General features: G+C 40.2%; 1 protein-coding gene across 1 annotated transcript in view; it reads left to right on the forward strand.

The window, feature by feature from the left end:
- THSD4 (thrombospondin type 1 domain containing 4) overlaps positions 1–17,729 on the forward strand; it is a 634,456-nt gene that overhangs the window by 11,072 nt on the left and 605,655 nt on the right. The window contains exon 2 of the mRNA XM_030814683.1: positions 2,834–2,903. Within this exon, the coding sequence (XP_030670543.1) occupies positions 2,834–2,903 (70 nt within the window). The remainder of the gene's footprint in view (positions 1–2,833; positions 2,904–17,729) is intronic.

The following is a 17,729-nucleotide window of genomic DNA, read 5'->3' on the forward strand; positions in this document are numbered from 1 at the left end:
TCCTCAGCAAGTTATAATTCAACTCTTGAATTCTTCTCCCCACTAATTTCATATTATTGTCCCGAATACACCCCTTGTTTGGAAGAATGTTGTTACAAATACAGTATATTAAAAGGAAAGTCTAGGCTGTACACAGTGGCTCATGCCTGTAATCCCAGCACTTTGGGAGGCTGAGGCGGGCGGATCACCGGAGGTCAGGAGTTCGAGACCAGCCTGGCCAACACGGTGAAACCCCATCTCCACTAAAAGTATAAAAATTAGCCAGGCATGGTGGTGCCGCCTGTAATTCCAGCTACTGGGGAGGCTGAGACAGGAGAATCACTTGAGCCTGGGAAGCAGAGATTGCAGTGAGCCGAGATCAAACCACTGCACTCCAGCCTGGGAGACAGAACGAGACTCCGTCTCAAAAAAAAAAAAAAATCAACAAAAGGAAAGTCTAGTCAGATGTAAACATTTTGATCTCTCATCCAGTTAAAAGCTTCTTTTCTCCTCTAAGCTGGGCCTGTTGTAGCCTCAGACCCCTGTAGTAGGGAAGAGGCGGCTTGGTTGGTTCCTTCACACTCCTAGTTCCCTGCCCTGCCGGCTCACTGCCATTGTGAATTCCTCCAGGGTGAAGCAGAGGAGAGGAGAGGTAACCGGCAAAGAGGTTCCCAGTGGGACTGGTGTTCCTTGTAATCTGGTGCTGCTGTCCTTGGTTGGCAGATGTCCAGGTTCCAGATTCTCCTCTCTCGGGGCACTTTGGAGAATTTCCCCCTCACTGGGCTCTCCTGCTGCACCAGGCCCTGGGGCAGGCTGTGCAAATCTGGCTGACTCCTTAAGCTCCACCTCCGCCCCCAGCTCCTGTACTCCATGGGTATAAGCCACACGTTTACTTTCTAGGAGGGGGGTCACCTCATTCTGGTGACAATCTTTGGTGGAGTCCTTTCCAGATAACCTAAGTTCCATGTCTTTCCATGGTGCTAAAACATAGCATCTCCTGCCCCTCCAGGCTCTAAAACTACAGACTGTTCCTACCCTAGCCCTCTCTCCAGTCTTCCCTCCTGGATACTGCAGCTAGGGTTTGGCCTTTAGATGTTTTTCAGAGGAGAATCAGGCACCAATCCTTGTACCCCCAGATACCAGGGCATCCGGATCAAGCTCTGAATGTTGTCCCTCTTGCTTGGCTTGGGGGAGAGCTCCTATTTTTCCTTCCCCACAGGGGAGCAGAGGGGCGGTATGCAGCACTCCTACATCCATCTTCAGGGAAATCCACACCTAGCAAACTCCATCCTCCAGCCTCCTTGTGCATACACGTGGGAGGTGAGTGAGGGATGGCGGGCACCCGCTTTGTAGTTCTTGAATAGACAGTGCAGCCAGCCCCTGTCTTTGGAATGTGTGCATACTTTGTACCCATGTTCTCAGCTCTGGATCCTCAGCTACAACTCATGACAACAGCAAGAAGGATGCCTGCAACACCATATTACAGAGACAATCTTCCCTGCTTCTCACCACATTGCACAGTCTCTAGCCAGTCTGTCCATGTCTGTTCTGTGTGATCTCCTGGGTCACTTACATACAAAACAGGAGCTGGGGTGGAATTTTGGATTCTTAGACATGGTGGAAGCTTTATCTAACTCCACAAGACCTAACCCCTGGCTTCGGGCAGGTTTTCCTCATCTCCACCCTGACGTGATGGTTTTTCTTGGTTTGGGGCAGTGTTTCACATCTCTCAGTTGTGTTGGAAGCCTCAAAAAGGTTGGGAACCACTACATTATTTAACTTAGGTTAAATACGATTTGACAAATGGTCAAAAGATGTAGCGGCCTCATTGCAGGGATGCTTAAAATAATGACATTGATGATTTGAAATCATGAGATTTTGGGCATTTTAATTAATTGACAATACTTGTCTCGCCTTTGTTCCGACGTTACATTTCCAATCACATTCAGGGGGACTTGGGGCAGGAGAGGGGAGTGAAAGATCGAGGTTTTCCTCTGACTCAGAGGAGCTGCATTCCAGGTTGCCTGGTCAGCTCTACTCCTTCCCTCACCTTCTTAACTTTCTAACTATGCCAGGTGTTTTACCTCTGTCATATTCAATGATCCTTACAGAAGGTGAGAATGTTTGAGGCATGGAAATGCTAACTGACCCAAGATCACCCAGATGGGAATAATGGAGCTGCGATTCTAGCCTGGCTCCATGCCCTCTCCAGCACACCCTGCTGTCTCAGCCGGTTCCTATTTCCCCACCTCCTCTTTATTTGATGACATTCTCTAATCAGGGCTGGTGACAGTGAGGCTTAGCACAGCTAATCCCACCCGCGGAGAACATATGTGACATCAAAAGGCTGGAAAGAGGCAGAGGAATGGTTCCCAGGAAAGCATGAGCTGTAAGGAGAGGAACTTCCCTGGCAGGCTCAAAGCCCACACTTTTCCCTGACCTTACCACCCGTGAAGGACCGCATGTGGACTACGCTAGCACTCCCTCTGCCAGGCACGGTGCATCCTCTTACTCAGTTCTCCCCTAAACCTCTGAGCCAGTTCCTGTTGTTACCCCCTTTTTCAGGGGAGGAGGCTGAGACTTAGAGAGGTTAAAGCTCTGATCTAGAACCCCTGCGGGTAAGTAGGAAGGCTGGGATGTGATCTCACATCTGCCCCATGCCATGCCTTGCCACAGCACCATGCTGCCTCCCTCCTTTGGGACTGACACTTTGTGTCATCACTGGGTCACGTCCCAGGGCCTGGGTTGGGCTGTTCCTCCCCCATCCACTGATGAGATGGTGATGCTCCCTTCCCTGGGTGCTGCTGCCTGGAACATACTCATCATCCTGCCTGTTGCTATTTTCCCTTTTCAGTGTCCTGGGTTCCCTCCTGCTGCTTGGATTCCAGTTTGTCTGCCCACAGCCCTCCACTCAACACAGGAAGGTAAGCCATGGCCATCCAGACGTTTTCTTCTCTGCCCAAGGGGCTAGGGTCACTCTGGTCACTGCCCTGAACTTTGTTCTATTTGAAGGTGAGTCACCACTGATCCTGAAAGGAAGCACCATTTACAGAATATGGAGTGTACTATTCTGTTCTCGCGTTGCTATAAAGAAATACCTGAAACTGGGAAATTTATAAAGAGGTTTTATTGGCCCATAGTTGCGCAGGCTGTACAAGAAGCATGATGCTGGCCATCTGCGTGGCTTCTGTGGAGGCCTCAGGAAACTTACAATTATGGCGGAAGACAAAGGGGGAACAGCACTTCACATGGCTGGAGAAGAAGCAAGAGAGAGAATGGGGAGGTGCCATACACTTTTAAACAACCAGATCTCATGAGAACTCATTATTGCCATGACTGCACCAAGGGGGATAGTGTTAAACCCATGAGGAACTATCCCTATGATCCAATCACCTTCCACCAGGCCCCGCCTCCAATATTGGAGATTACAATTTGACATGAGATTTGAGTGGGGACACAGATCCGAACCATATCATGGAGCTTAAAACATGAAGCTGGTGCCTACAGTCGGTCTCTGATCTGAGAGCAATGCCAGATTTGCAACGTGTTCGCTAGAATGGACAGTTAAGTGGTCAGTGAGAGCACTCTACAAAGGCATGGGCAGGGCTTAAGGAACCCACTTGGGAATGGAGGAGACCAGTATGGAGCTTTTACTCTCTCTTGGGGCACCTTCAAGGTCAAGGGCAGGGATAGAGCTGCAGCTGTAGCTATGGCTGTTGCTATGCAAGAGAACCCCCTGATAGGGAGTCATGATCTTCAGTAGAGGGACACAGTCACTGCCAACTGATGGCCAGGCAGGGATGGAACTGGAAGATAAGAACCTGGCCTTCTCTTTCCTCTCACCCCTCATTTCCTGCTGGTGACTCCCTTTGGCCAAACCAGCCAGAAGACAAGAAGGCTTTGATGCAGTCCCCAAAGGCCAGCCTCCTGGGCCACAGGACTGGGTGGAGAAGGGTAGACCGCATCTGAAGGAGCAAATGGACAGTATTGCATATGCTTCCCTTCAGGCTTTGTGTGTTTTATGGTAAATGAACCATCCACCGTTGCCTGAACAAGCCTAATGCTGCTGTGCAACTGAGCAGGTCCTTGCTCAATGTTTCCTTAAAAAAAATGCATGATAGGACTCTTAGAAAGTCCCTAGAAGCCCTTTCTGCTACCTAGGAGCTCCTCCCGTCTACCTGGAATCAAATTCAGACTCCTGAGAAGAGATCAGTTATTTGTATCTAAGTGTGAGCAAGTTGGTCGGCTCCTTTCCTGAGAGGGGGTTTTCTTTTTTGAGATGGAGTTTCGCTCTTGTCACCCAGGCTGGAGTGCAATGGCATGATCTCGGCTCACTGCAACCTCCGCCTCCTGAGTTCAAGTGATTCTTCTGCCTCATCCTTCTAAGTAGCTGAGATTACAGGCCTGCGCCACCACACCCAGCTGATTTTTTTTGTATTATCAGTAGAGACAGGATTTCACCATGTTGGCCAGGCTAGTCTCGAACTCCTGACCTCAATCAGGTGATCCACCCACCTTGGCCTCCCAAAGTGCTGGGATTATAGGCGTGAGCCACTGCACTGGCCTGAGAGAGGGTTTTCATAGGGGAAATTCAGAACAGAAGGGGGCCAAGAAAAAAAGAGTATGTGCACATATTTGGCTAAATATGACCCTTCTTGGGAGCAGTTCTTCCCGTTCTTATTTGATTACAGTCTAATTTATTTTCTGTTTCGGCTCTGTTTTTCTGGGCCAGGTATAAACCTCTGTTGTACTGTATCTCCCACTAGGATGTCAACTCCATGAAAGTAGGAACTTACTGGTCTTGTTCATGGTCCTATTCCCAGCTCCTAGAATAGAGCCTGGCATGTTGTAGGTGCTCAATAAAATCCTTGTTAAATGACTGACTGAATGGAAAACGTGGCCAAGGTCTAAGCATCATTTCAATGGATTCATCTGGAAATTTGCACCCCCCTCCCCTGCTTACTCTGCTGCATCATCTCTGTTCATAATATCAGGACTCAGAGAGGACAAATGCCTACTTTTATTGTGAAGTTATGTTATTTATTAACGTTTAGAATTATCAGGGTTGTTAATCCTAAGAGTTGAATCAATTTACTGTGTTCCTCTTGTTGTTGTTGCTCAAATAGGCTATCATAACTGAAAATACTTTATACATGATCAACTTTCTTTGCTGTCTCCTGTAATTTTTCAAGTCAACCTGAATGACATGTGCATAACCTGAACCAAAGGTCCCCAAATAGGTGTCACTCTCATCTTTCTTCAAGTGTTTTCTCTGAGAAATGGGGAAAAAAGATTTATGAGTTATTTTATCATAAAAATTTTTTAATTGATACATAGTAATTATACATATTTATGCATACAATTTGGTGTTTTATTATGTATGTATTATATAATGATCAAATCAGGGTATTTAGCATTCTAGTCACCTCATGCATTTATCATTTTTTTTGTGGTGAGAACATTCAAAAGCCTCTCTTCTAGCTATTTTGTCATATATAATACCTTACTGTTAACCATCATCAACCTACTGGGTAGTAGAACACCAGAACTTATTCCCCCTGTCTATGGTAACTTTGTACACATTGACCAACCTCTCCCCACTCTCCCCTCTTTTCTTTCCTCTCTTCTCCTCAGTCTCTGGTCACCTCTGTTCTCCTTTCTGCTTCTATGTCAACTCTTTTTTTTTTTTTTTTTTTTTTCAGATTCCACATATGAGTGAGATCTGTGGTATTTGTCTTTCTGTGTCCGGCTTATTTCACTTTAAACATAATAACCTCCAGGTCCATCCATGTTATCACAAATGACAAGATTTCATTCTTTTTAATGGCCAAATAGTATTTCCACTGTGTATATATACACCACATTTTCTTTTCTGTTCATTTGTTGTTGGACACTTGGGCTGAATCCATACCTTGGTTATTGTGAATAGTGCTGCAATAAACATAGGGGCAGAGATGTTTCTTGAACATTCTGATTTCATTTCCTTTGGATATATATGCAATTGGGGGATTGCTGGATCCTATAGTGGTTCTATTTTTGGTTTATTAAGGAGCCTCCTAATGTTCATGGTGGCTGTACTAATTTACAGTTCCACCAACAGTACGTAAGTGTTCATTTTCTTCCACATCCTTACCAACACTTGTTTTATCTTTTTTTTTTTTTTTTTTTTTTTTTGAGATGGAGTCTTGCATTGTCTCCCAGGCTGGAGTGCAGTGGCGCGATCTCGGCTCACTGCAACCTCTGCCTCCTGGACTCAAGTGATTCTCCTGCCTCAGCCTCCTGAGTAGCTGGGATTACAGGCATGCACCACCATATCTGGCTAATTTTGTATTTTTAGTAGAGATGGGGTTTCTCTATGTTGATCAGGCTGGTCTTGAACTCCCGACCTCAGGTGATCTGCCCACCTTGGCCTTCCAAAGTGTTGGGATTACAGGCGGAAGCCACCATGCCTGGCCAACACTTGTTTTCTTTTGTTGTTTTGATAATAGCTGTTCTAACCGGAGGGAGTGGTTATCTCACTGTGGTTTTGTTTGCATTTCCCTGATGATTAGTGATGTTGAGCATTTCAAAATATATTTTTTGGCCATTTGTATGTCTTCTTTTGATAAATGTCTATTCCGATCATTTGCCTATTTAATCAGATTGTTGAGTTGTTTTTTTTTTTTGATGTTGAGTTATTTAAGTTCCTTATATATTCTGGATATTAGCCCCTTGTCAGATGTATAGTTGCAAATATTTTCTTCCATTCTGTATGTTGTCTTTTCAGCTTATTGTGGAAATTTACACTCCCTCACTTCACTGTTTCCATTGCTGTGCAGAAGCAAAGTTTGATGTCATTCCATTTGTTTATCTTTGCTTTTGTTTCCTGTGCTTTTGAGTTCTTATTTCTAAAATCCTTGCCCAGCCCAGTGTGCTTTATGACACTGAATAAAACCTTATGTTTTATTCTAGTAGTTTCATAATTTTGGGTTTTATATTTGAATCTTTAATCCATTTTTAGTTGATTTTAGTAAGTAGGGGTCTAGTCTCTTCTTCTCAGTTGGATATCTAGTTTTCCCAGCATTATTTATTGAAGAGATTGTCTTTTCCTCAATATGTGTTCCTGGCACCTTTGTTGAAAATCAGGTGGTGTATGAATTTATTTCTGGGCTCTCTATTCTGTTCCATTGGCCTACGTGTCTGTTTTATGCCAGTACCATGCTGCTTTGTTTACTATAGATGTGTAGTATATTTTGGAGTTAGGTAGTGTGATGCTTCCAGTTTTGTTCTTTTTGCTCAGGATTACTGTGGCTGTTTGGGGTCTTTTGTGATTCCATATGAATTTTAGGATTATTTTTTCAATTTCTGTGAATAATGTCATTATTATTTTGATAAGAACTGCATCAAATCTGTAAATTGCTTTGGCTTATATGGCCATTTTAACAACATTAATTCTTCCAATCTATGAACATGGGATATTATCCCATTGTTTTTAAAGTTTTCAATGTAGAGATCTTTCACCTCCTTACTTAAGTTTATTCCTAGGTATCTTATTTTTGTTTGTGTGTGTTGTGTACTATTGTACATGTACATGTGTACTATTGTAAATGTAATTATTTTCTTGATTTCTTTTATTATTATTTTTTTTGAGATGGAGTCTCGCTGTGTCGCCCAGGCTGGAGTGCAGTGGCGTGATCTTGGCCCACTGCAAGCTTCGCCTCCTGGGTTCATGCCATTCTCCTGCCTCAGCCTCCCGAGTAGCTGGGACTACGGGCGCCCGCCACCATGCCCATCTAATCTTTTGTATTTTTAGTAGAGACGGGGTTTCACCATGTTAGCAAGGATGGTCTTGATCTCCTGACCTCGTGATCCGCCCACCTTGGCCTCCCAAAGTGCTGGGATTACAGGCGTGAGCCACCATGCCCGGCCTATTTTCTTGATTTCTTTTTAAGATAGTTTGCAATTAGCATATAGAAATGCTACTGATTTTTGAATTTTGATTTTTTGTGTCCTCTGACTTGTGCCATCTGAGAAGAATTTGTTTATTAGTTCTAAGAGTTTTTTGGTAGAGTCTTTAGGGTTTTCTGTATATAAGATTGTGTCATTGCAAACAGGGACAATATGATTTCCTTCTTTCCAATTTGGATGCCCTTTATTTTTTTCTCTTGCGTAATTGCTCTGGCTAGGAATTCCTGTGTTGATTAGGGTGGTGAAAGTGGGCATCCTTACCTTGTTCCTGTTCTTAGAGGAAAAGGTGAAACCTTTGCTCAGTATAATGTTAATATAATTTATACTATTCAGTAAATATTATCCAGTATAATGTTAGCTGTGGCTTTGTCATATACAACCTTTATTGTGTTATGGTACATACTTTCTATACTTAATTTGTTGATGGTTATTATCATGAAGGAATGTTGAATTTTGTCATTTGCTTTTTCTGCATCTTTTGAAATGATCATATGGTTTTTGTCTTTCTTTTTGTTCATGTGGTGTGTCACATATATTGATTTACATATGTTGAATCATCCTTCCATCCCTGGGATGAATCCCGCTTGATATTAGTGAATAATCTTTATAATATGCTATTGAATTCAGTTTGCTAGTGTCTTGTTGAGAATTTTTGCATCTATGTTCATCAGGAATATTGGCCCATAGTTTTCTTTTTTTTGTTGTATCCTTGTCTGGTTTTGGAATCAGGATAATGCTGGTCTTGTAAAATGAGTTTGGAAGTGTTTCCCCTTCTTCAATTTTCTAGAATAGTTTGAAGAGAATTGGTATTGGTTCTTCTTTAAATTGTTTGTAGAATACAGCAGTGAAGCCATCTGGTCCTGAGTTTTATTTTGATTAAAGACTTTGTATTACTGATTCAACTTCCTTATATGCTGTTGATCTCTTCAGATTTCCTGTCTTTCCATAATTTAATCTTGGTAGGTTGTATATGTCCAGGAATTTATCCATTTATTCTGTGTTTTTAAATTTATTGGTATATAGTTGTTCATAATAGTCTCTTTCTGTGTTATCAGTTGTCATGTCTCCTTTTTCATACCTGATTTTATTTATTTGAGTCTTTTCTCTTTTTTTTCTTAGTGTATCTAAGGTTTGTCAATTTTGTTCACCTTTTCAAAACACAAACTCTTTATTTTGTTGATCTTTAAATTTTTTTTAGTATCTTTTGTTCATTTCTGCTCTGAGCTTAGTTATTTCCTTCCTTCTACCAATTTTGGGTTTAGTTTGTTCTTGAGGTTCATGGTTAAATTATTTATTAGAAATATTTCTTGTATTTTGAGGTAGGAGTTACAGGAGGTAATGGAGAAAAGCAACAAAAAAACCTATTAACCATTCTTGCTTGTCTCAAGGAATTTTAAAATTTCCCTTTTAATTTCTTCATCATTGACCTACTGGTTATTTAGAAGCATCTTGTTTAATGTTCATGTATTTGTAAGGTTTTCAAAGTTTTTCTTGTGGATTTCTAGTTTTACACCATTGTGGTATGAAAAGATACATGTTACATTATCTTTTTAAATTTGTTAAGACTTGTTTTGTGGCCTGACATGTGATCTAACCTGGGGAGTGTTCCATGTGCAATTGAGAAGAATGTGTATTCTGCATCTCTTGGATGGAATGTTCTGTAATTATCTGTTAGGTCCATTTGGTCTATGGTGCAGTGTAAGTCCAGCTTTTCTTTGTTGATTTTCTGTCTAGGTGATCTGTCTGTTGTTGAAAGTGGGGTGTTGAAGCTCCCTTCTACGATTGTATTGCAATCTATCTCTAATATTGATACAATGATATTTGCTTTATATATTTAGAAGCTCCAGTGTTGGGTGCATACACATTTATAATTATTATATCCTCTTATTGAAGTGACCCCTTTATCATTATATAATGACCTTCTTTTTTACAGTTTTGGATTTAAAGTCTATTTCATCTGATGTAAGAATGGCTGCTCCTGCTTGCCTTTGCTTTCCGTTTGCATGGAATATGTTTTTCTACCTCTTCACTTTCGGTCTGTGTTTGTCTTTAATGGCGGGGTGAGTTTCTTTTAGGCACCATATAGTTGGATCTTGTCTTTTTTTTAATCCATTCAGCCACTCTATTTTTTTAAATTAGAGCATTTAATCCATTTACACTCAAGGTTGTGATTGATAAAGTTTTCTGCCATTTTGTTGTTTCCTGGTTATTTTGAAGATCCTTTGTTTCTTTATTCCTCGCTTGTTTACATGTGTGGTTTAGTGGTTTTCTGTGGTGCTAAGCTTTGTTTCTTTTCTCGTGTTTATTTGTGTATCTGTTGTAATTTCTTTCTTTGTGGTTACCATGGGGGTAGCATGAACAGTCTTAGTTATAATAGACTATTTCAAGCTGAAAACAACTTAACTTTAGTTGCATTAAAGTACTTTACATTTTTCTTCACCCCCAATTTGTGTTTCGGTTGCCTTATAATTTACATCTGCATCTTTTGTATGTTCCTCAGCCACTAATTGTAGTTTATGTTTTTGACTTTTTTTGGCTTTAAACCTTCATGCTGGAGAATTGAAAGATTTACATAACACCATTACAGCACTAGGGTATTCAGAGTATGACTATAGATTTACCCAGACTGGTTTTGTATTTTCACTTGTTTTTATGATGGTAATTATTGTCTTTCTGTTTCCAGCTATAGCAATTCTATAAGGATTTCTTGTAAGGCCAGTATAGTAGTGATGAATTCTCTCAGTTTTTGCTTGTCTGGGAAGGTCTTTATTTCTTCTTCATTTCTGAAAAACAGCTTTGCTGGAAATAGTATTCTTACTTGGTTGACAGCTTTTTCTTCTTTCAACACTTTGAATATATCCTCTCATTCTCTCCTGGCCTGCAAGGTTTCTGCTAAAAAAAAAATCTGCTGGTAGCCTAACAGAGATACTCTTGTATGTAACTTGATGTTTTTCTCTTGAAGCTTTTAGAATTCTATGTCTTTGACTTTTGGCAGTTTGTTTATAATGTGCCTCAGAGAGGTTTTTTGGGGGTTGAATCTCACTGGAGACCTTTGACCTTCCTGAATATGGATGTCTATATCTCTCCCAAGACTTAGAAAGTATTGTTGTTGTCGTTAAGTAGATTTCCTGTGCCTTTCTCCATTTCTTCTCCTTCTGAAGTCCTATAATGCAAATATTTGTTCTCTTAATGGTGTCCCATAAGTCCCATGTGCTTTCTTTGTTCTTTTTAATTCTTATTTCTTTTTTCCCTTCTGACTGGGTTATTTCAAAAGGCTTGCCTTCAAGTTCAGAAATTCTTTCTTCTGCTTGATCTGGTCTGTTGTTGAAGCTCTTAATTGTATTTTTTAATTCATTCATTGAATTCATTAGCTCTAAGATTTATTTGGTTCTTTTTTATATATCTGTCTCTTTATTGAATTTCTAATTCAGCTCATGAATTGTTTTCCTGATTTCATTGACTTGTTTGTCTGTATTCTTTTATATCTTACTGAATTTCCTTAAAATCATTATTTTGAATTGCTTTTTGGGCATTTCATAAATATCCTTTTCTTTGGGGTCAATGAAGACTTATTATGCTCCTTTAGGGGTATAATATTTCCTTGCTTTTTCATGTTTCTTGTGTCCCTATGTTGATGTCTGTGCATCTAGTAAAACAGTAATTTTTGTAATTTTATGGATTAACTTTCATAGCAAGAGCCTTTTTCCTGTAAATGGATCCTGGATTGTTGATCGGGAATGGTATGTTGACTTTGGTTCTGGGTGGACTCAGTAACATGGTCTCTGTACAGATTTTTCAACTGTACTCCTCATCTGTGGTGTCTGCAATTTTCTCAATGGCCTAGGCTGCAGGAATTTGTGATGCAGTGGTGCAGGTTTGCTGGTGGTGGGGGTGCCAGGTTGGTTGTCAGGCTAAGCATGTGTGGGTGTGGTGGGCCAGCAGGCTGTTTGGTAGGCTTTCCAGGAAGGTGGAGCCACTGCTGTACTGGCTGTTGAGTTGTGGTGTGGTGTGCTGCATGGCTGCATGGGGCTCTTTCTGGGCGACCTCCAGTCAGGCTGTCAGGCCAAGGGTGTGTGTGGGGCCTGAGTGGTTATGTGGTGCTCTCTCTGTGGGGAGAGGGAGGTGAGACATCTCTAGGCCAGCTATTGAACCAGAGGTGACTGGGCAGCTGTGCCAGGATCTCACCAGTGGGGTAGAGCCAATTTCAGGCTGGCTGTTATGGGTGTGAGAGCACATGAGCTAGGTGACTTCACAGGGTTTCCCCACTGTGAAGTTTGCTTGTTTCCCTGGGGAATAGGGTACCTGATGAATTCAGATGTTGTGGTCTTGGTTGTTCCTTTGGGCCTAGGCTCTGGGCAGCTGGCGTATTGGTGCTGTAGGTACCCTTAATGAATGTAGTGGAATGATGGTGGAACCTCAGAGATGGAGGGGATTGGTGGCTACTGACCCCCAACACAAGATGCACTCCAGCAGTGGGTCAAGTTTCAAGATGGCACCATGCTGTAGCAGCTTAGGTCATGGGAGTTGGAATGCCAAAGTTGTTCTTGTTCTGGGGCAATGCAGCCACATGAACTCCCAGTAACTGTCCACACTGGTTTCTGGTCCTGTGAGGACTAGGAGACCCTTTTATAGCAATGACTGTTCCTGTCTGTGGAGATGATGGGGCAAAGGATTCCAGCTTACTTTTTCCTCGTGAGAAGAAGTTTCCCTGGCTCTGAGCTGATCCTCGTGGGGGATACCATGTGGCAGAGGGAGGATATCTCACTTCCCTCTCTGTGGTGCTATCCTGGGCTTCCATGCTCTGTAGAAATCTTGTTGCTCCCCCGGTGCTTTCCAGTGTACTTCATCAGTAACTCCAGTCAAAGCGTGGTTTATTTATTGTTTTGGTACCTTTTTGTGTCAGGCAACTCTAGTTGGCCATCATGCTGACATCACTCTATAAGTTACTCTAGAAGGTTTAATTTAAAAACTGAGCAAAATGTATCACATCTTGGGATATGGTACCTCCTTGTCAAAGCATTATTAAGAACTTTGTAGTAGAAAGATAGATTAAACTTTTTCTCAGAATCATGTGGAGATTACTTTATATAGAAAACATACATTTTAGAATAGTTTTTGAATATAATAAACATGTGTATTTATTATCTTGGCTACCAAGATCATTGCCATTCACTCAAGACAAGAAAGGATTCTCTGCTTTCCTTGGTGGTGAGTTTCTGTTTGATGTTTTATCAGAGCTTTGTGGAACTGTGGCTGTCATCCTGGTTATGTGCTCAAAAACTTGGCAGCAGAAGCAGTACTAGCAGTAGTAACATCCATTTATTCCTGCAAGATGTGAAATGAGGAAATGCTTATTAAAACAGGAGTCAACATGTTTTTAAATAAAGGGTTGTTGAGAATATTTCAGGCTTTCTGTGCTATAAAGTCTGTCACAATTTTCCAACTCTGCTTTTGTAGCACAATGTGTAAATGAATAAGCATGGCTGTGTTCCAATAAAACTTTATTTACAAAACAGGTAGTGAGCTAGATTTGGCCCATGGGGCACAGTTTGCCAACTCTTGCTCTAAAGTCAGGATAGAAAGGTGTTAACTGCAAGTATACGTGTTTTGGAATTTGAAGTGGGAAATTTTCTGCTCCTGGGACTTTAAGAAACACAGAAGATTTTGGGAAAAAGTATTTTTTTCATCAAAGCATAAGACTTACCATTGTGATCAAATTGTTTTAATTACTTAGATAATCATAATTGAATTTTTGCTGACCCGCTGTTTTGTGGCAAAATCTACTCACAATCTTTAGCAGACAGCTGGGGCATAAAGAATTAGAAAACCATTTATGGTAAATTCTTAAGGGACAACATTATTAATTTGTGTACACTGTAGTTTAGTATGTATATGAAAACTGCTACTAAAAGACTTCGCTTTTTTTCTCAATACAATGGTGTGTCCAACTTTAGCATATGGAAGCATTTCTACAGTGTAAGTTATTCTGAGGAAAAGACATAATTTGTAAATGCTGTCAAGTAAACTATGCATTTCCAAATGCTGCTTGGGTGACTTGATACATCTCTGCAAAAACTGTCCCACAACAGTGCAGGAAAAGAGGACCCTGGTGCAGAGTTTAAGTAGCTCTTTCCAGATGTTTCTGCCCAGAAGTCGTCCTCATGTTCCTGCAATATGAACAGTATCACAAAGAACTATTCAACTTCCATTCTTGGCAATTAATTAAAGATACTTGGCAAATGACTATATTTTTAAAACTTTCTGTGGCTTCATTTGTGGATAAAGTGAAACCAAAGTAGGAAAAAACTTGAGCAAGACTTTAATAAAACAATAAGTTATTAGTAAGGGAAAATATGTCGATTGTATTAAGCTTTAAAATTAATGAACTGTTCTACTGTCTGCCCAGCAGACAGTCCATGAACAAGTTTTTTTACAAGTCATAATGTGTATGGTCAACATACTGTATGCAGGAGAGATTGTGAGACATTGTATTTTTTAGCTCCACATATGAAAAATCATACATACACTTTAATCACAACTGCTCAAACTTTTTTTGTTAACTTTTTAAATTAAAAATACTTATGTTTATTATAGAGAATTTAGAAACAATGAAAACTACAGGACCTAAAAACTCATTGTCACGGCCACCAGCCAAGGGGAACTGCTTTTTTAACCTGTTATTTATAGAAACTCTAAGAGAACAGAGATACTGCAGAATGAAGTAAGGGTGAGGTAAAATATTTGTCTTGCTAACTGATAAGCAAGTCACGATGCAAACAGCAGAGGACCTCGTGATGGGTTACAGGCACTATTAATGCAGTAGAATGTGCAACCAGTGACTTCAAATTGCCCCTTGACAATGTCTTGCAGTTGGATATTGAACAGCAAGCTATAGAAGGGAAAAAAATTTTAGGCTACATAAAACTCACTGTACACTGTAGTTTTGCTGCTATATTCAATAAGAAGAAAGGAAAAACAGTAATGCTCCTAGAAGAAAACATATGAGAATAGCTTTGTAATTTGAGGTAGGCAAAGGTTTCTTAAACAGGACACAAAAATCAGTAACCATAAAAGAATTGTACTACATTCGAGTTGAGGATGTTTAAAAATTGAAACACATCATAAAAAGAGTGAAAAGACAAGCCGTGGACAGGGTAAAGACATTTACAACAATATATTTGGTAAAAGATTTTTATTCAGAATATATAAAGAACCCCTTCAGATCATTAAGAAAAAGTTAAGCCAGTCAGTTTAAATGGCTTAAACAGACAGTTCATATGAGAGGATATCCAAATGGCTGATAAGCATATGAAAAGGTAGTCAATCAAAATCATTAGTCCTTAGGTAAGTAACTACAAATTAAAATCTCAGTGTGACACTACCAGAATGGCTAAAATAAAAAACACTACCGAGTGTTGGTGAGGATAGGGAGCAATTGGAACTTTCATACACTGCTGGTGGGGTAACCCACTTTGAAAAACTGTCAGTGTATCTTAAAGCCAAACATTGCCCATGCTATGATCTGGCTACTGTATTCCTAGGTATTTACCCAAGATAAAGACGGACATATATCCACCAAAACACATAGATAACAATATTCATAGTAGTTTCATTTACAATAAATCTAAACTGGAAATAACCCAAAAGTCCATCAATAAGAGAATGGAGAAATACATTACAGTATGTTTATACAAGAGAACACCAAACAACAATAAAGAAAAAATAACTTGTTTCTAGCCAAGATGGAGCAGCAGGGATTGGATTTACCTTCTCACTTGAAACAACCAAAAATACCCAGATAACATATATGAAATAATGTTTTTCAAAACCTTGGACTTTAGACAACAAAAGATAGTTATCATTCAGAGACAGAAAATAAATGAATTGAGTCATAAAATGTCCCCAGCTTCACTGCCTGGAGAGTTTCCTGGTCTTGGTGCAGGGAGGGGTATGCTAGGCAGAACCTGTTAGACATCTTGAGTTAAGGAGATAGACTTATGAGTCCAGCAAGATGGTCGGGCATGGTGGCTCAAGCCTGTAATCCCAGCACTTTGGGAGGCCAAGGCAGGCAGATCACCTGAGGTCAGGAGTTCAAGACCAGACTGGCCAACATGGTGAAACCCCATCTCTACCAAAAGTACAAATGTTAGCCAGGCATGATGCTGAGTGCTTGTAATCCCAGCTACTCGGGAGGCTGAAGCGGGAGAATCTCTTGAACCCAGGAGGTGGAGGTTGCAGTGAGCCAAGATCTCACTGTGTGGGCAACAGAGTGAGACTTTGTCTTGGAAAAAAAGAAAAAGAGTCCAGAAAGACCAAGTGATGACGGTCTGCAGGACAGAGTACCAGAGAGGAGAGAACTACACAGACAGAAGACTGTGGAGCTCTACAGGAGATCCTCCATAAGGATGCAGCATACGACTGATCAGCACACACATTTGAGGAAACAATCTGAGGTTGAGGAAAGAATCATCCAAGAGAATGAAAAAGAACAGTGCCCAACATTCATTCAGGACCAAGAACAGTGACTGTTCCCACTAGGCATACTTTAAAAACTCATAATCCAGGAGGCATTGAATAGAATACTCAGGAAGCTCTCACCTCAGTATTGGGGGAATTGTTAACCCTAGACTGTGTCCTGCTCTGGATCTAACAAATTAAAACAGCAGTACTGAAATGATTAATCTGTTTCTAAATAACTTAACTGTATCCTAGCGTAAAGTATGGGAACATGAAAATATCCAGCACCCAACAAGGTAAAATTCAAGATGTCTAGCATTTAGTCAAAGATTACCAGGCTTGCACAGAAGCAGAAAAATATTAACATTATTCACCATAATGAGGAGAATAATCACTGAATTCAAAGCAATTCAGAACTGGCACATACTTTAGAATACGAAAACAAAGATATTAAAAATTACTAAAACCATATTCCATATATTCATAAAGTTAAGTAGAGGCATGGAAGATATTAAAAAGACACGCAAATCTAACTTCTTGAGATGAAAATGACAAGATCTGAGATGAAAAATATACTGGATGGGATTAATGGCAGATTAGACATTGCAGAAGAAAAAAACAAGTGAACTTGAAGATATTGCAGTAGAAACTCTCCAAAGTGAAATATAAAAAGGAAAAATAGAATTTAAAAAAGATGAACAGAGCATCAGTGAACTCTGGGACAACTTCAGGGTGGCTAATATATGGGCAATTAGAGTACCAAAAGGAGAAGAGATAGGAGTGACAGAAAAAATATTTGGAGAAATAATAGAAAAGTTTCCAAACTTGATGAAAACTATAAATCTAAGAATGTCAATGAACTCGAAGCACTAGAAGCATGAAAAAAAATGGCATCAAGTCACATCGTAATCAAATTGCTCAAGACTACTGGTACAGAAAAAAATTTAAAAAGCCCTTAGAAAAAATAGACATATTACATACATGGGAACAAAGTTAAGAATGACAATAGATTCTCTGCCTCCTGTCATTCATGCAAGTGAAGCAACTTCTTTAGAGTACTAAAAGAATAAAATTGTTAACCTAAAATTTCATACCCAGCAAAAATATCTTTTAAAAATGAAGGTAAAATAAAGACATTTTCAGACATACAAATGCTACACTACACCTGCCCCATAAGAATTGTTGAAGGAAGTTCTTTAGGCAGAAGGAAAATATCAGATGGAAATATGGATCTTCTCAAAGGAATGACTGCACCAGAAATGATAGCTACATAGGTAACTATATTTTAAAAGTTTCTCCTAAATAAGGCATCTTTTAAAGATTGACTCTTTAAACACAAATAATAA

The sequence above is a fragment of the Nomascus leucogenys genome, chromosome 6 (genome assembly GCF_006542625.1).
Source record: "Nomascus leucogenys isolate Asia chromosome 6, Asia_NLE_v1, whole genome shotgun sequence".
Lineage (NCBI taxonomy): Eukaryota > Metazoa > Chordata > Mammalia > Primates > Hylobatidae > Nomascus > Nomascus leucogenys.